This window comes from Electrona antarctica (genome assembly GCF_951216825.1).
Source record: "Electrona antarctica genome assembly, chromosome: 2".
NCBI classification, from domain to species: domain Eukaryota; kingdom Metazoa; phylum Chordata; class Actinopteri; order Myctophiformes; family Myctophidae; genus Electrona; species Electrona antarctica.
The window spans coordinates 28926016-28946015 of NC_136807.1; the positions used below are offsets into that span (position 1 = coordinate 28926016).

The 20000-nt window shown below is 46.2% G+C and overlaps 1 protein-coding gene across 1 annotated transcript in view; it reads right to left on the minus strand.

The window, feature by feature from the left end:
- LOC306914537 (nuclear receptor coactivator 3-like) overlaps positions 1 to 20000 on the minus strand; it is an 85093-nt gene that overhangs the window by 26620 nt on the left and 38473 nt on the right. The window contains exons 3-6 of the mRNA XM_079491607.1: positions 8680 to 8787; positions 6914 to 7074; positions 2540 to 2640; positions 1333 to 1507 (exon numbers count right to left, since the gene is read on the minus strand). Of these exons, the coding sequence (XP_079347733.1) occupies positions 1333 to 1507; positions 2540 to 2640; positions 6914 to 7074; positions 8680 to 8771 (529 nt within the window). The 5' untranslated portion in view covers positions 8772 to 8787. The remainder of the gene's footprint in view (positions 1 to 1332; positions 1508 to 2539; positions 2641 to 6913; positions 7075 to 8679; positions 8788 to 20000) is intronic.

Below are 20000 nucleotides of genomic sequence, written 5' to 3' on the forward strand. Positions count from 1 at the left end.
GACAGGAAAGAGTAGAGTTGAGAGAGTCGTGTCAATGACGCGCTAGGAGTCGCTGCTTAGGAACACTGCTGGGCCAGTTAATCGAGTAGCAGGTTCAGCTGAGCACACATATCCATAATTAATCAGCTTTATAAATAGTGCTCCTGGTGTGCGCGCACTGCACTCACATGCAGCACACACACACACACACACACACACACACAGACACTGGCACACACGCACGTCGCGCACACACTCGAGCAGACGCATGCGCAAGCAAGCGCACGTCAAGATATGCAAGCTCATTACAGTCAGGAGCATGTAAATCAAAACACAGATGCTTACTCTCGCAAATGCTCAGCGACACGTGACTACACACTGACAAGAGAAACAGACCTGCACGCACGCGCGCGCGTATTAATATACTTGTGAGGACTTAAACTTTTTAGGACAGCATTGTAGGCTGATAATAGCCGAACAATAGCCGTAAAACTATAGCCGATCTACAAGCTCACAACGTGTTGCTGTTTGGGTGTGTGACATCAGAGTGACATCACAACGTGTTGCTGTTTGGGTGTGTGACATCATGTGTGACATCAGCGTGTAACCAAGTGTAAGATTATGGAAAACTCTAACCCCGACCTCTAAATGTCTAATTCTAACCTGAATCTTTTCCTAATTGTAAAGCCTCTACATTTGGCCCTCACAAGTACAGTGATACAAGTACGCCCACACATGCATATATCCATATATATCAGTAGTGAGTGCTTTCCAGATGGGCTCAGGCCTGTTCTACAGTGTCTGGACCACTGAGTTTGACTGACAGCTCCTCTACGCTCTGCCTGCTTAGCAACGTGTGGGTGGGAGGGAGGGCGGGGCTACTGCTTGTGTGTGTGTGTGTGTGTGTGTGTGTGTGTGTGTGTGTGTGTGTGTGTGTGTGTGTGTGTGTGTGTGTGTGTGTGTGTGTCTGCGGCTCTGCGCGTGTGTGCGTGCGAGAGGATCCCAAAAGCTCTCATACACTTGAACAGGCCTCCCCAGGTGCTCCTCATTAGAGTGTAGAGGGTTATGAATAAATAAGTTGCATGTGTGTGTGTGTGTGTGTGTGTGTGTGTGTGTGTGTGTGTGTGTGTGTGTGTGTGGGCGCGTGTGGGCGCGTGCGTGTGTGTGTTTGCGCGTGTTTATGTTGATGTGCTTGTGGCTGTTGTGTTGTAACCTCTTAAAAGTTCTCTGTGCCTCATCCCTATGGGAGATGTCAAAGAGAGTTCTGTTGACTAGACAAAGCAGCACTGCTGTGTGTGTATGTGTGTGTGTGTGTGTGTGTGTGTGTGTGTGTGTGTGTGTGTGTGTGTGTACCGTTGTTCTTGGGCAGGTTCTTGTGGAAGTCCTCGCGGTCGTCGTCGTGCAGGATGTTGTAGACGCTGGTGTTGATCAGCTCTTCCTGCTTGTACTGCAGGTACTGCGTCACGTTGTCCGACACGAACACAATGCTGCCCTCCCGGTTCACCACGAACAGGAAGCCGTCCAGCGCCTGCCGGGACAGGACAGGACAGGACAGGACGGGACAAGCGGCAGGAAGTCAGTCGACAGCGAACAAGGGCCGATCGGATCGGCGGGGTCGAAGGCTCCGCCCATCGATCGCTAGGCAGAGTGAAGGCGGCGAAATGGGGCTGGGCAATTAACCGAAAATACATCAAAACCGATATTTAGAACCCATAAACCGAGAAAAGCGAGATTTTGTATCTTCAGTGTTAAACTCTAAACTCTAGAGTTTAACACTGAAGACTCTAGAGTCTAGAGGGTGCTTGTCGCCACCGCCTGAATGACCCTCAGTTGCTAGGAGACGCATAACGTAGAACAGGCAGGAACCGGAAAGGGATGAAAAAAATAATAATAATAATCTCTGCCGGCACTAGTGCTATTTAATTCAGAAAAAAATATTGAACTCAGATTTGTTTCCCCTGTTTTTGGTCAAAACAAGCTTTTTTCCACGGCCCCTAACTCATGAACCAAGAGACACGTGCCTCTGACTCCCAAATATGGCTTTAATTACATCCTGGACACATCACGCCTGCAGTGGGGGGGACTTAACTGTATAATCGCAATACTACACTCGAGGGTGTGTTTTACCTGTAGGTTATTGGCACTTTCAGTGATGCTTGCGGAACTCCGCTAAAGCCTCGTTCCTGACCGCATCACTGGCGTACGGTAAAGCGTCACGGTAAAGCACACAGTCTTGTGTTACGCATAATATTGCTTAAATCGAGAATTCAAATGTATTTTTTATCATCGAATAAATAGATTAGTCTGAGTACTTGACCATGTAACGGTTTGTAACCGGTTCTACTTAACCATGTAATATACTTAGTGAAAACAGACGATCTACAAGCTCACAGCTCGTCGTATTGATTAGTCTTTTCAATAATTGTTCATTGACTGAAATCGAGGCGAAAGTTGCAAATAATTGCAACATTTATTTGAAGTCATATTGCCCAGCCCGACGGCGAAGAAATTCCCAAAGTCCGTGGGCAGCCCACATGGAGCAGAGCGCCGCCTCACTCACCTGCAGCAGAAGCGGACCCAGGTGGTCCTTGTCGATGACCCCCTGACCTGTGGACGACACGTCCGACTTCTGGACATCGTCATCGTTGGATGAGGCTTTCCCTGTTGGAAACGAGGGAAGGAAGGAGAGCATGATTTAAGAGGACAGCCGCGCAGTCACAATATCAGAAAAAGAAAAAGTCACGCTGTCATCTTAACTTCCGTGCAGAAAGCCTAATCCCTATACAGGAAGAGCAGCAGCAAGCAGCGACAAAAAGATACCTGCCAGTCACCTTATCCGCTGGCCATGCCCAGCAGGGGGCAGCGTTTCTCAACATTCCCTATTGATTAAAACTACAGGTGAGAGAGAGAGAGAGAGAGAGAGAGAGAGAGAGAGAGAGAGAGAGAGAGAGAGAGAGCGAGAGAGACGGCCGGCGGCAAGCAGGTTCCTCTGAGGAGGCTGTCAGGCGGGGTAGAGAGGGCTGGGAGCATGTGGTGCAGGTAGCAACCGTCCTCATGCTTTATATTCAGTGTCAGACTCTGAGGGACTGTCTGGTAGGCTGGGGCTGAGAGAGAGAGAGAGAGAGAGAGAGAGAGAGAGAGAGAGAGAGAGAGAGAGACACTAAGAGAGGCTGTAATGTTGCAGCCTGGGCTGGGGCAAAGGCACCTGAATTAATGGAGGGTTGAGAGTCAGAGAAGGAGAGAGAGAGAGAGAGAGAGAGAGAGAGAGAGAGAGAGAGAGAGAGAGAGAGAGAGAGAGAGAACCAGGGCTAAGAGAGAGATAGAGGAACTGGGGCTGTGGACGTGTGGATGGATGCTAGGGCCTGTGCTGCTGTATTAATGCAGGGCTGGGTCTGAAAAAGGAGGCTGGGGCTGCTAGGCTACAGGAATCATTCCATCTGATTAGCTCCCAGGGGGCAAAGATACCCACACAAAGAAAGAAGAAAAAAATCACACGCAGCCACTGCTGTCTAACCACCACCCAGGCACTCTAAAGGCAGGTGGAGAAGAGAAAGAAGAGGAAACGAGAGGACGGAGAAGAGAAGAGGGGAAAGAGAAAGTGAAAGACCAGAGACAGACAGAGAGAGTGAGTGAGACTGAGGAATGGTGAGAGAGAGAGAGAGAGAGAGAGAGAGAGAGAGAGAGAGAGAGAGAGAGAGAGAGAGAGAGAGACAGAGAGAGAGAGAGAGAGAGAGAGAGAGATAGATAGAGCGGGGCTATGCTTCATCGGTTCACTCAATATCTTAAGATGCTGGGAGCAACCTGAAGATGCTGCACCTCATCATGCCGCAATACCGATGAGATATAGTATAAAAAGAAAGAAAATGCAGGCGAGAGGAGGAAGTAGAGGAGAGACTGGAATACATTAAGTAGAAAGGAGAGATGGAGGAAGGGGGGCTGAGAGACAGAAACAAAGAGCAAAATGAAGATGGCAGACAGAGAAATTGAAAGTGAGAAGAGGAGAGGCGGAACAGGTATGAAGCAAGCGGGCTAGTGTCTTCTAAACCCAAATGTCTTCACTTCCTGTAACTATAGCAACGTGCCAGCAGCCAGTCAGGAGCCTCTTCCCCTTCCTGTAGGGGTGGCAGCAGGCTGTGTTCCCACAACAAACCACCAGGTAGCTAACTACAGCTAACCTCCTCTGCACGCTATAACCTCAGCTCGCGTGGTTACAAGGCATAAGGCAAAGCCTGGGTTATCCAGCCTGCACTGGTAGAACCAAAGCTGATACAACTAGCATTGGAGGGGGCATTTTAAACTGAAGGCAACATTCTTTATTGCGGCAAAAGACCATTTCACAAAAGAGGACAGGGCTGTGACAACAGCAGCTGTAATCAATCTAATAATTTGGCAATCCAGCTAAATAGATAGGCAAGTGATTACCTGCACACCTGAATTAACCATGGCGAGGCCAACATACAGCTGTGCATGCTTGTTGAGCGTGCAGCACACACGCATATGCGCACACGCGCGTGCGGTCGCACGGACTAGTGACAGGCGCTGCCAATGTTTCCCTCCCCAAACATAAACAGTCGAGGCTGTGAAATTGCGGGGAGATGAATGAGTGATTCGTCCTTGCACCTGGACTCTGAGAGGAGTCATATGTTGTGTAAAGGCTTGGGTGGAGCTGACTCCCAGCTGGACCCCAGCTGTACCGCTACCCCGCTCTGCCTCCCTCTACTCTGACTCGACTCCACAGTCTCCTAGAAGCACTAGGGCTGCAAGACTGTGCTGTGCAGCAATACAATATACACTAGGTAATACAGGATTTAAATGGAATGAAAATAATACTTTGATTAATCTAGTAATATGAGTCGAAACAAAAAATATAATTAATTTTGTTTATAATTAACTAAATCACGACTTAAGTCTTATTTTATACTGCGGCGTACAACAATGTTGCATAATTCAGCAAGAACATCACGTCGTGAGCTTGTAGATCTTCCGCCGTAGTCTGAAGACCCACCTTTTCAGACTCCATCATGGCCCATAGCACTTATCCTACCCCCTTAGATAGCACTTTTTAGACTTAGATAGCATTTGAAACAGACTTATAGCATGTCAGGTAGACAGCACAATAATTGCATTGTATGTAGTCATAGCACATCATAGTACATATGTATAGCATAGTATAGTATATATGTATAGTTAATATGTATAGTGTCATTATATAGATATGTTCTAGTTACGTTCTTAGCTTACGCATGTTTCTTGATAAATGCATTTTATATATGTGATGTATTCCCATACTTTTGTTCCTGCCTAATGTAAGTCGCTCTGGATTAAGAGCGTCTGCTAAATGCCTAAATTGTAAATTGTAAACTGTCAATAACAAGGCTTCTGACACTTTCCAGGTTTTAATGGGTTAATTCATACTACAGTACGACAACGTGCAACGGTGTTGCATCCTTGACAAAACAAACAAATCTACAAGGTATCCACACCTTGCATTGTGATGAGATGATAGCTTCTAAATCTTTTCTTTTAGGGAGGCGATGCAGTCATGCATTTCTTTTGTTTGTTTTCTGACTGTTGTGTCTGTTCGGAGTTTAGGAGACCAGAAGTAGGTCGTGAGTGAGGCTCTTAATTCCAAAGGAGAACGACCACAGATCATGGCCGATTCCTTTGCCCCATTGTCAGTGAAAGAATGTAGGACGCATTCTTCACAAGCCACATCTGAACATTCTGACACAAATAGAATTCTTCAGACAGACAAATCAGGAGGAAGTTATCTTTGTTCAAGACCTGTGTGTGAGTCAGCAACACAGCGGAAGTGTGTACTATGAACCCTAAGCTGGAGCCCTCATTCAATGGCATTTTGATTACCCTTGCACCTCTTGGTTCTCCAACGCCTCAATGTCACTAAAAAGTAAGCTTCTGAGTGACCTTCCAAAACAAACTGATGAGACTACTACTACTCTGCCCACTTAACACACTTTATTAGTTTGGGATGGCTCAGGGTAGAAGATGGGGTTAGGCAAATATCAATGGGACATACCTGTCTAACTACTTCTACAAAGTGATTGACACTGTGTGTGGCAGCGGTGGCCGAACGGATAGCGGAGCGGTCTTGATACCGGAAGGTCGCCAGTTCGAATCAGCGGTCCGACACGTTAAAATTACCACCGCTGAAGTGCCCTTGAACAAGGCAATGAACCACTACGATGAAATGTGTTCTATGAGCAGGGCCTGGCTGGAAACAAGTTCTTGAGCTTAGCCCAGATACCCTGGGTAAATATAGTAATCATTTCATTACCCACAGCCACAACACCGATCTGGTACTCCCAAATGTAGAACAAACATGGGAAAATCCTCCTTCGACACCATCATTACTAAATTCACTGATCGCTGTCTGTCCTATTCCGGGTCACCAGTGAAATGCATGTTGGGACGGCTTCCGGGTCACCAGTGAAATACATGTTGGGACGGACACAGATTAATACTGGGACACACTTTTCCGCGTAACAGACCCACACAGGGAAATTCCGCGTAACAGACCCACACGGAGAAAACAACTTGGACGGGGCATGTTAACGTGAACACACACGCTGTTTCGACACCACACTTAACATCATTTGCTGTTCATATATTCAGAACGGGTAAGGACTAGTCCATTAAATTAAAGGAAGAGAATCACTGGTTACTGTCCTGAAAAAACAGAAATCAGAAGACCACAAGGGGTTCTTCTTTGTACATATAGAACATAGGACTACAATGGAAAACAAGTCCCCAGGACCTTTTTGGGTTATTCATTTAGCCTAAATGTCACTGTACCTCAGTGCTGTTTACAATTCTGACTGAATAAAGTATAATCATTACAAAAAGAATTGTACAATTGTTGAGGCGTGGGATTGGCCATCTTATCGATATATCAAGGATCTTTGATGCTACTCACCCTGCTCTTTGATCTGGCGGATCTGCCGCACCGTCTCTTTGAGGATGGCACACTTGTCGGGCTTGACGTTGAAGCTGTCGATGTCGCCAAGGTTGGCGGAGATCAGCTCAGCCAACTCCTCGATGTACTTGCTCTCCTGCTCTCGCCGCCTCCTCTCACACCTTCAGAGGGACAACAACAACAACGCATGGAAGATGAGGAGTCGCGCGGCGTGAGGATGTCTGCACGGTGACTTCTATTCAAACGCTGTGGTATTCTATGGCAGTGGTTCTCTCAACTCAGTGGGTCCCTGAGGAGGTTCCAGGGACTATCAATCAGCTGACTGATTGATAGTTAGGGGCCAAATGGACCCGTAGGGTCTGTAACTCAAGAGAGTGTACAAATGGAAGTTGGTTCCATTTCTACAGTTGAGGGGTGATTTCACTTTAAAACACTTCTGGGGTCAATTTCTACTCTGACATCCACAGAGAATTTTAAAGTCGCTTGATTCAATATTTAGATCATTGATATTAATTTGATAAGATAAGCCCCTCTCCAAGCTCATTCAACTTGAAAAGAAAACCAACAACCCTGCTTCTGGGGACTGAACTTGTGCTTCTAATGGATGGGAAGACCATCGTTTTCTGATTAGATATTTCATGCCAGGAGTTCATGGATTTCATGCATGGATTTACAGGACTGCTTGATGCAACATTAGATTACAGATAATCAAGAACAGATTCTGAGCTGCGCTACTGAATCTGTCAGCAGGGCCATTCAGAACGTGTATACATTGTTGATATTAGTAGGAATGAAAACACAGGGGAACCACAGGAAGTGGAGGGCTGATGGCGGGCCAAACGGGCAACATGAATGAATTTATTTTGTATTTATTTTTATTTTTATAACATCCTGTTATACACGTTCTATAGAGCGTCGCAGTCCCGCCCCCTTTCATGACGATGCCAGGCCCAGGAAATGATTCCCAATGCATTTTTCCTATAGACATTTCAAAAAGTATTTATTTAAAGACGGTTACGCCGCGGACAAAGCCAACTGGAGTCGTGACAAATCATGACAATAAACACAATATTTTGGACCAAACAAATAATTACAAAGAAGAAAAACAACAAAAAAAGTGTTGTAACCTGCCGTTTTTTCTTCTTTCTAATTATTTGTTCGGCCCAAACAATTGTGTTTGTTGTCATGATTTGTCACAACTCGAGTTGGCTTTGTACGAGGCTTAAAAGGTCTTTAAATAAATACTTTTTGAGAAGTCTATGAGGAAAATGAACGGAGAATAATTTCCTGGGCCCTGGTAGGGGGCGGGACTGCGACGCTCTATTTAGGCCTGCCGATAGAGTTATAAAGAATAGAGTGAGGACCGGGTGCGACAGCCCCGCCCCCTGCTATTCATTTCAATAGAAGTTGCTCAGTGGCGTTTTGAAGCACCCGCAAGACTGCCGGAAGTACCATTATAACTCAATGGCTCGAGCGAGCGGAAGTTGAGAGCGGACCTCAAATTTGAGGTCCGGGTTGACGCACGTTACGCACATGACGTCACTGAACGTCCGTCCACCTCCATGAACGTGCTGCAGTTCCACTTTTGGCCAGAAGGTAGTGGCAGCTTCAACGTTAGCCAGCCCTTCTGGGGGCTTGGGTCTGCCCCCAGAGGCAAATTCAACTTTTTTTTGCAGATGGGTTCCCAGATTGGATAACAGAAAACATGAACACAATGCAATAATGTTGAGGACTTCTTTGTCTTCACACAATGGTACTTTACTCACCCCAGGCCAGGCGTGTCACAAGTAGACAGCTTGCGTTTACGGTTTTCAGAGCTCAGAGGGTCCATGGATGTGTCCCCCAGTCCACTCATCATGTACACATATCAGCACCTGAAGGGACAATGACAAACACACAGGTGACAATGACAATAAGGCCACTAAAATCCTTAGTGTTCCATTTTGTTCCATTTCTACAGTCTTTGGTGTCAGCGCTGCAATCCATAACTTTCACGTCCTATGTCCTACTCGAACCCAGCACGAAAGACCACATTTATATCACTCGGCCAAGAAGAAATCCCTGCTTGGTCAAGGGAAGATATTGCGTCTGGGTCTAAATGTCTCCATGGAAGAGCAGAGAGACCTCCTCCCACCACTGCAGATACACTAGTTATACTATAAATGTCTCAATGGAAGAGCAGAGAGACCTCCTCCCACCACTGCAGATACACTACTACTATAATACTATTTCAACATACTCTACCACACTGGTTCAAAAACAGTGGGTTTTTATAGGGCCCTTTATTTCTTCTTTCCTCCTTTTAAAAAATAAATAAAATTAGAAAAATAATGTTTAAGATGTAGTGAAAATAGCCAATCTACAAGCTTGTAGATCTGCTATTTTCACTAGTTTGGGTCACAGGCTAAAAGGTTTGGGAACCACTGCTCTATTAGTTTTCAATTTTCTGAAAAAGTTAGTGGTGGTCAAACCATTTAATTTCAATTGTCAAATTCTATGTATTTGGTGGCAGACCTCCATCTCAAAAGATTGTGTTCCAGTTGACCCCGAGAAGCAAAGATTTGAGTTAAAAATGCTTTAAAGCATATTCAAAGATTTGCATATACTATTTTCGGATAGCCAAAGTATAAAACAATGGTTAAAAGCGGTTACACATATGCTTTAGCCAGTTTTAAAGTGTTAAAATAATGTTTTATTCATTCAAATAGGTCCTGGGTTACTGCTTTTATAGAACACTGTGCTTTATTGAGTAACTCCTGGTACTATACATAAGGCCTACATGATTGTATTGAGTAACCCCTGGTAGTATTATGTAAGACCTACATGATTAGTCACAGAATATTCAAATCTGGAAAGAATTGTCCTTCTGAACTCAATGAAGAAATGCGTCCGCAGACACGTGGAGACGTTTCAAAACAAAGGCAACACTCTGAACGTCAGGCCAATATGAGATTATATCATCAAATCATATTCATTCTGCATGCACGGTCTGCCAGCGACAAAGCAGGCTCATGCATGTGATATTGTGTTTGGGTAAGTGTGCATGTACTGTACACACACACACACACACAGGATTAGCAGTGCCTCTGACGGTAAGCCACGCTACACAAGTAACCCTGTTAGACAGCCTTCTGTCTCCCACAATGCATCACACTCTGTCTACAGGAAGTGGGCTGTTAAAGGTGGACGAGAGGATATGAGAGGGCAGGAGAGGAGAGAGGAGAGGAGGATGAGCAGAGAGGGGTGGAAGAGAGAGAGAGAGAGAGAGAGAGAGAGAGAGAGAGAAGCCGGTGCTGTGAAGCATGTTCTGATTGGTCACTTTCTTTTGCCACAGTGACAGCAGCTGACACTGGGGAAAGGTAAGGGCGGGAGAGAGAGCGAGAGAGAGAGAAGGCTGTGATTTTATTGTTCATTGTTTTTGTATAGTTCTTTTAGATTATAGCTTTTTATACCTAATAGCTTTGGCAATGTTGTTTCTAAACTTCAATGCCAATAAAGCTCATCGGAGAAGGAGAGAGGGAGACAGTATGGGACAAAATGATGGAGGGAGGATATGGGATAGAGGAGTGGAGAAAAGGGGATGGAGGGAAGGAGGCAGTATGGGGAGATCTGCAAGGGAGGGTGGAGAATGGAAATAAAATAAATAAAGGTGATAGAGTGAATAAGAGACAATAGACAACGGTAGAGCGCACGTAGAGACTAGAGAGAGAGCGAATGCAGGTGAGAGAGAAGGGAAATGACAGGGGAAGAAGGGGGGATGATGGGGGAATCAGAGCGAATAGAAGGTGGGGAGTGGGAGAAAGCAAAAGGAGGGAGCTGGGGGAAAAAAACGAGAGATAAAGGTGTGAGAAAGAAGGGGGAGGGGAGGAAGCGACACACATGGTTGTGTACACACACACACACACACACACACACACACACACACACACACACACACACACACACACACACACACACACACACACACACACACACACACACACACACACACACACACACACACACACACACAGAGAGAGAGAGAGAGGGGGGATGAGTATTCCTCTTAACCTTCACAGCCAGTGCAGTGTTTTCATTGCATTGATTACATGGTTATTCTCTGACCAGACCGCTGCCTCTTCTGCATCGCAAATCAGGCCAACGGACGCCGCCCGCCGCAGCCAGCAGCGGCCCGTTATTTAATCACCAAGCATCAACGTCTCCACTCCTCCTTGACAGATTAGAAACAAACCATGAAATATACCTGATTGCTTTCTCTTTTGGGTTGTGTGCATGTGCATGTGCATGTGCATGTGCATGTGCATGTGCATGTGCATGTGCATGTGCATGTGCATGTGCATGTGCATGTGCATGTGCATGTGCATGTGCATGTGCATGTGCATGTGCATGTGGAGGGGGGTTAAACAACACAAATATATTTTAATCCTGTCGCACACGCGCACTCTGTGTTGTTTCACCAACGTTCTTCCATCTGATTGAAAGCATGCAAGCGCGCGGGGCGGTGAATGTACCTTTCTCACTGAGCCAGAATCAATATGGAGCTTGCTTTCATGCTTTGGCTCGGAGAGTGAGGAGAGAGCCACGAGTGTATTCCCATCCAAGACAACAATGGGGAATACTCATGAATATCAACTCCAGAAGCTCGATGAGATGATTCGCTCAGGAAGACATGCCGTTCCTCTCACTCTGTCCGTCCCACGCAACTCACTTTCTTTCAAATCACTCTTTTAATCTCTCCCTTGAGTACCGTGGTCCTGTCTGCCTGTCTGTCTGTCTGTCTGTCCCTCGATTTGTCTCGTTACCTCCGCTTACCTGCCTATCTCGCTGCGTTGTCTGTCTAACTGTCTGCCTGTCGCTCATCTTTACACGAACCTCCAGCCTGCTGTCGTCTGATGAAATCTGCCATGACAGAGATGAGGAGAAGATGGAGGAAAGAGACATGGGAGGGATCAGAACTTGAAGAGCTAAAAGGAAAAAAGTGTTCGTTTGAGTGAAAACTCTGCCTTCGCTATACTCTATTGATCTATCCTGGCCGCCCGCTTGCCTGCCTCCATGCATGCCTGCCCGCCTGCCTGCCCGTCTGCCCGCCTATTGATGGAGTTCTCAAAGGAGAGTGCTCTAATTGCAGAGTGAATGAGGCGGCCCCAGAGAATGGTTGATTAGGAGGGCTGCTGAATGCCCCAGGGAAATGGGTCACCTCCAGCCTGGCGGCAGCGGGCTGCCCGCTTTTCCAGTGCAGGGAGAAAAGTCAATTACACGCCACAGGCAGTTGGGGGACTGGTGGCAAAGAGGCAGCAGCGGGGTCTTTGGTGGGTACAATATAGCAGAGGAGAGCAGAGGAGAGGAGGGTAGGGTGAGGTAGGGCAGCATTATATTGAGAACATGTGTGATGGGTGTGATAACGAGAGGGCGATATGAGATATACTGTTACGAATATTCCAGCATACATTTTCAAAATGTCTCTCTGACTGCAATGCACATGTTGATTGATCGTAAAACAAAGTTAGTCGACTCTGTCTCTCTGTGGTTAGTTATTTTGTGTTTCAACACATCACACAACAACACAGGTGTTGTCATTGATGTACTGTATCTTTCCGTTCGTGCCAGATGAGTGCATAACAAATCTACGATGTAAATTCCCAATTCACCCCATCTGCTCAATTGTGATTGGTCGCTTGTAACGGATGCTGATGAGTGGCGGCGCTCTGCGAAAGATAAAGAAAACCCAAGTAATATTTTGCACCATATCGGTGCTAGCAACTGTAGCGGTCATATCTGCACCGATCAGATATAATAATGTGTCTGTCAGGTTTGTGAAAGAGGTCTATTCCTCTGCTGTCTGAATCTCGGCCTCTTTGATATCTCAGCCCTCTGCCATGTGTTTATTGTGGAAATTCATATGACAATGATGATAAAAAAATGCAATACAATGTGCAGCACTACACAGTCAAATCCTGTGTTACTGTATACATTTGTACATGCAGCAATGGGAGCCAGTCCAAGCAATAGTGGAAAATGACCACTATTCCACATGCCATATACATTCATTCATGATTGATTGATTGATTGACTGATCAGACTACGTGACAACCAGGAATAGTCTGGTGACCACCGGAGAGACGGGTGGCAGCCGGAAATTAGACGGCACCCGGGAGCAGTATGGGTTGGCGCCCCAGCCTGTGTCTTCCGTGAGGAAGAAGCCCAACAAACCCACGGTGAGGCCTTTAGGAGGGCCATTCAAGCCTCAAGCGGAGCCTGCGGCACCACCAAGGGCAAGGTGGAGCCTGCGGAACTGTTTCGGCTCGAGAATCCACCATTCCTGAATAAAGTGCCTGGTGCTGGGAGTCTGGTGCAACGCACAGGGCCTGACCTGGTGAGAGCAGGAGTGGACCTGGTGAGACGTAGGAGGGGCCCGGACAGGAGTCAACCCACAGAGCCTAGTCCTTCCACGCGCCAGAATGGTACCTCCCAGTCCCGGCAGAGTAGTTCAGGAGGAACGGATTGTGTGGCCCTGGTTTTTCCCTAATGGGACTGATCGAGGGTAGCTACTGGGACGTAAGTCGGGACTTGATCACCCCGGCTGGGTCACCCGAGTGAGGGGTATGATGTTGGGAGACCCGAAACCCCGATGACCTTGGGATACATCACTGAGGATACGTCCCAGGTGCATCCATGTATGTATGTATTTTGTTTAGTTATTCTATTTATAGTGACTCATAGGAACAGACTACGTGACAACCAGGAATAGTCTGGTGACCACCGGAGAGACGGGTGGCAGCCGGAAATTAGACGGCACCCGGGAGCAGTATGGGTTGGCGCCCCAGCCTGTGTCTTCCGTGAGGAAGAAGCCCAACAAACCCACGGTGAGGCCTTTAGGAGGGCCATTCAAGCCTCAAGCGGAGCCTGCGGCACCACCAAGGGCAAGGTGGAGCCTGCGGAACTGTTTCGGCTCGAGAATCCACCATTCCTGAATAAAGTGCCTGGTGCTGGGAGTCTGGTGCAACGCACAGGGCCTGACCTGGTGAGAGCAGGAGTGGACCTGGTGAGACGTAGGAGGGGCCCGGACAGGAGTCAACCCACAGAGCCTAGTCCTTCCACGCGCCAGAATGGTACCTCCCAGTCCCGGCAGAGTAGTTCAGGAGGAACGGATTGTGTGGCCCTGGTTTTTCCCTAATGGGACTGATCGAGGGTAGCTACTGGGACGTAAGTCGGGACTTGATCACCCCGGCTGGGTCACCTGAGTGAGGGGTATGATGTTGGGAGACCCGAAACCCCGATGACCTTGGGATACATCACTGAGGATACGTCCCAGGTGCATCCATGTATGTATGTATTTTGTTTAGTTACTGCATTAATGGCATAGCACACAGAAAAGAAAATCCATTGGAAAAACGTGCTCCAAGTCTTATTGTATGACATTCATTTTAATAGTCTTTTGGCAACCCCTCTGGTCCCCAGATTTCAGAATGAAACAAAACCACGGAAGGACAGCAAAAACAAATGCTGCAGTGTCCTAGCACTGAGGAAATTTATGAAAGCGTTATTATAGCGAAATCATTTTGTTTAATTTGAAAAGGTTACACAGTCTACGACTTTAAAGTTAACACTCTGATTGCCCGGGGTTATTTAATCCATTAAATCATAGCGCCCAAGCGATTTATAGCAGCGGAGCACTTTTACCGACGGACCGGATGTTATCCCGGATGTGGATGTAGCAGCTAAATGTAGCCAAAACACTCTAGAGCCGATCGACAACAACAGGAGGTAAGATTAAATCTACCGCGACTAGCGACTGGACATCGGGGGGCCGTCTAACACATGATATTTTCTTAGAATTGGACGGGATGACTTAGATCGCGAGTTATTAACGTTTTAAGATTTTCGTTCTCGACGGCTAAACAGGGGGGGAACATTTTCGATGACGTCTCACTGTTACGCAACATCGAGTATTGCGCAACAGGCGCTCCTAGGCTGTGGAGCGATGCGATCGGTTTTCATATCAATAAACTTAATCTTTTCCTGGGCGATTGGGGTGTTAATAAAATACATTTCCATAGTTTACCTGTCTCCCTCTCCTACAATCATTTATTCATGTACTCTACGCTACCATGTGCCATCATCATGTTCTCATTAAAGACTGTATAGATGGCATCATATGTATAGTTAATGATCGCTACAGGCATGAATACAGTGCCAGGTATAGTTAATCAGAGTGGTAAGTACTAGACACGTGACGCCTGGCCTCTCACCAATAACTCTGATAACACGGATCTGGAAGCTAACAGAGAATAAAGCCCCTTGCTCTGGAGGGGGTTCCGTTCTTCTACTGACACATAAGGGTATGCGCACGCACGCACGCACGCACGCACACACGCACGCACGCACACACGCACGCACGCACGCACGCACACAGCCACCCACGCTCATCCACGCTCATCATACTGTACAGATGCACATCAAGCTTTGCTTTTCCTCTGGGTGAAGTCCCCGGGGGGGAGGGGGGAGGGGGGGGGGTCTCCATATTAACCTGCCAGTGATCCCACAGGGGTATGCGTGCAAGGCTGAGCCTACGCTCAAGGTTAAAACCCCTGGCGTTGTGCTGCCTTGCCATTAGCATTCACTCCTGAAACGGGCCCAGATTTAACAGAGTTATGCGACTTGGCGAGGTTAACGCTTCCGTAGAATCTCCTGGGCTCAAGCTATACTTACTTTAGCTACAGCACGGCAGACCTGCCAGCGAACCCCAGAGGACGGCACCCCGCAGGGAGGGGAGGTAATCAATGCTCACTCAGAGCCACATGAAAACGAAGACCAGGCGCAGCAATGTTATCAGCACCTATAAGCGGCTTATCCATTAAATCTCACTTTCGCATGAGAAATAGACTAATGCGTTACAAATACAACTTCATAAATCTCTGCGGTTGGGCTATTTTAGTGACTTGGAATTAATGCAGGAGATACTGAGAGAGAGAGACACACACAGAGAGAGACAGGTGGAGAGGTGTAGATACAAGTTTTTTTTTCTCCTTTCAATTTTTATCCCACGATTTTATAACCCATTTTTCACCCGGTGCCAATTGCCTATGCTGTAATCCTGGGTTCTACTCTCCCTCTGCCAACCTGGGGAGAGCCCCGAACTGAGCTCCTTCAATGCATGAGGAATGAGCAGGCCGCACCTATTAACCGACAGGGGGGAGATTCCCTGGTAGGACGTAGCGTGTGGAAGGAACACGTTATTCCAACCAGTTCCCCTCCATCAGGCGGCCTGGCTGACCAGGGGGAGGCAGTATAGAGACCAGGATTACTGCATGTTTTTTTGTGAGGGTACATACCCTAGGGGACACAGGGAGAATATGCAAACTCCACAGAGGAAGGCCCTTTTGCCAACCCCAGCTCAGGTATGGGCAGAACACGCCCCCAGGCCCTCGGCGGGAATCAAGCTTCTAGCTGTGAGGTGACAGCGCTACTGCTAGTTGAGTGAGCATGCAGGGTGGGGTTGTTGGATGGGCGAGGGTAAGGTGAGATGTCCTCCAATTCAGGTATGGTACAAACATTGGTGATAGCCTAAATGGAAAATGGTGCATTTATATAGTGCCTTTATCCAAGGCGCTTTACATAGATTGTGCATTACATTCACCCATTCACACACACATTCATACACCGATGGTGGAGGAAATCGTGCAAGGCACCAACCCGCTTCCCAATCGGCCACTCTACCGCTGAGCCACTGCCGCCCCAGTGGCTCAGGGGCGCTCTTATCATCATACATCATCAAGTCGGCCAATCACAATTTGTGTCCTCACTTTTCCATCTTCACTTTTCTGTCTGTCCTCCCTTTTTATCCTCAATATGTACATTGCTCAGCCAATCAAATCATCGCTATGGGGTGCTCAGCCAATCAAATCATCGCTATGGGGTACACACAAACACACAAAGCTGGGCATAGGTGGGTCTAATGCCCTTCAAAAAACGGAACGAAAAGCCATTCGCAGTTAAGAGTTGAAGTTACTAGAGTCTTCAGTCAGTCAGCAGTGACTGAAGCGTATAATAATAATAACAACAACAACAACCAGTAAGATGCCCTGAGGGCGAGAAGCGACCTCACCCTACCAATATTTTAATATGTTTTACTAATGTTAAATCTATCTATGTTCTTCATGATCATTATAAATATATACATTTTCAAATTAATTAAATATGTAATAGAAATACAAGGTAATATATGTGGAAGACATACCATAACTGTATTTCTTTGTTGTTGGTGCTGCAGCATAATTGTAGCCTTACTTGTAGCCTTTTTCAACACATCATATGTGTTTATTGTATAGGCAAGTACTTCTTAGGGGTGTTGGAAAAATAAAGTGCCGCCTTTGGAAATATGTATGCCCCCCTGCTGATTTGTGCCTGGAGCCACTGCGTACATTTTTGAGGGGAGCCATCTATCATCTATCATTTTCAGAGGATAGAATAAATGATGAATGCCACTATATTTGTTGGGACATTCTTAGGTAAAGAGGGAAAGAAACTGCACGATTCTCTTTGAAGACTGTGTGCGGATTCCCTTCGTCTTTGCATTTTGTCCTCATTACTGTAACTGACAGGCGCCACCGCCAGTGTTTTTCATGTTTTTATCTTATTTTGAAGACCCACAGGACCCGAGACGTGATCCGTATGTAAACAAATGCTATGTGGAGTGGCAGACGTTTATCTTTTCTTTCACCTGGAAAATAAATGTTGTAACCGCGATCATCAGTTCTTTAGTTATGGGCCATTGAATAAAGGTTGCTTTGACCAAAAACGCAATCTGAGAAAATAATCTGAGATTAATGTGTTCACTTCCGGTTTAATCCGTCGACCTAGCAACCTAGAACCATTCATACGTTGACGAAGAGCACAATCTATCGTAAACCACTGCAAAGACCATTGAACGTCTATAGACGTCTTTGGCAGTGAAGCATTGGATTGGATAGGTATAGAAGTTGGCAGTCTAGTACATTTTGAACCAAATTTCTACATTGTGGTAAATAGAGGGTATGCACATGACATCATCGTACATGGAAGGTATGCAGGAACGCCTACTGAGTGGCAAAAAACTACTTTCTGGCCTTGACAGCCCATTCATCCAAACAGAAAAGTCATGTCTGATTGCATTAAACAATGTTAAACTCACCAACATTGCAGCTGTACGAAAAGCTCGAATTATCCTCTTTCTATCTGCAAAGTTTTTGTTTCATAAAAATCCACCATAGAAACGTTATGAGCTACTTTCTGTCAAGAAATGCCCTGCATTTGATTATTTTTCTAAGTGTCAGAGTTTGGAAGTGCTTGTTTTCAATAACACAACATTTTGCTGCCTCCTGCATTATGTGACATTTAGAAACAGGTGGTACGCAGGACGGTTGAGTGATTTCCAACGAGCGCTTCCAAACTCCAACACTCTAGGTGAGGGGGGCGTGTCTTGATGGGAAAATCATGCATGTGCATACTCTCTATACTTTTACTTAAAGGGACACACAAGAAACACTTTCCTGGGGTTTGTATGTGGGTAATATGTGTTTTTAAATATTTTAGTATTTCAAAGTGTCCATGATGTCATGGACACTGGGCTCACTTCCTTCCTGGACTACAATTCCCATAATGCTCTGGTGCACTGCGCCTCCTTGCGGATAGGGAGAGGGCTGTCTTACTGAGACAACATGTAGTCCAGGAAGTAAGTGAGCCCAGTGTCCATGACATCATGGACACTTTGAAATACTAAAATATCTAAAAACACATATTACCCACATACAAACCCCCAGGAAAGTGTCTGTCTCCCAAACATCATTAAAATAAGATCTGGTTGCAAAAGGGGTGAAGTGTCCCTTTAAGTAAGAAAATGTAGTACTTCCATCGCTGAGCACAGGCACTCAGGCTTCAGTGTGGCAGGGTAGGCCATATCAAATATGATAATCAGACCCCCCAAAAATGTCAAATTTCCATGTTAAGCTCTAACATAATAAACCATTATGCTCACAACACATTGTCAGCTTGTACAGTACATCTGCCATTTCAGCCAAACGTTCTCCCCAGAATAGGGGCTCATGTAGTTAACACGGGACAAATAATGGGCACAATTGACTGATCTAATGCATGGTGCCATTAGCGCAATCAATTCTTTGTGAATATGCCCGTTTGCTGAGAAAAAGAGCATCAATGATTTAAGGTGTACGGAGGGAAGATGCACCCCCATGACGGATGGTGTTTGTGTGTCTGAGACCATTAGGGCTGCTGTTTACAAGCATGACCTTACTGGGGTGGAGTGGGGTGTGATGAGGAGGGGAATTGAATTGATAATAGACGTAAAGAGTGAAACAGACAGACAGACCAATGAGGATGGAGTGAAGGTGATGATGGATGACTGGGCTTGAAGAGGCGAAATGAATGCATGCAACTATACATATAAACCAAACATGAAATGCTGAAAGACAAACCACTTGATTTTTTGAATGACACAAAGTCCAAGTCCATGATTCAAACCTGTTGCACAATTACATCTACAAGCTCACAATACGTTTTGAGCTTGTAGAGTTTAGTGAAAGTTAAAGTGGTTAAAGGTCCCTGTGCACACATGCGTTTGCGGACCCGAATATCGGAGTGAATTTCGGAGCCGTTTTCTCTACCGATTTTCTGAAAAACGCACCAGTCTGCAAGGACCTAACCAGAAAAACGCAGCAGTGTACAAGCTCCTTAAGTCTGTCTTTTAGTTTTATAAATATTGAACCAATGAAAGATATGATCAAGGGCGTATGACTAAATAATAACTACCTTGGATCCAATGGAACACATACTTTTCTTCTTTTCTTTTATTCAGTTTCCTGAAAAGTAACAGGTTTGGACATACACGGTTTCCACCCGACAGCAACGGCATTGAAAATACATTGACTTTTCCCTGTGTGGCAGAAGTGTGAGAAAGCCTCTATTCAGCTGGTAGTCTATTCAAACCAGAGAGAAATGACAAGGACAAAGCACTGCGTGAGTGTGAGCGCACCTTGAACATGATCTGTGTGTGCGTGACTGCGTGCATGTGCGTGTGTGTGTGTGTTGACAC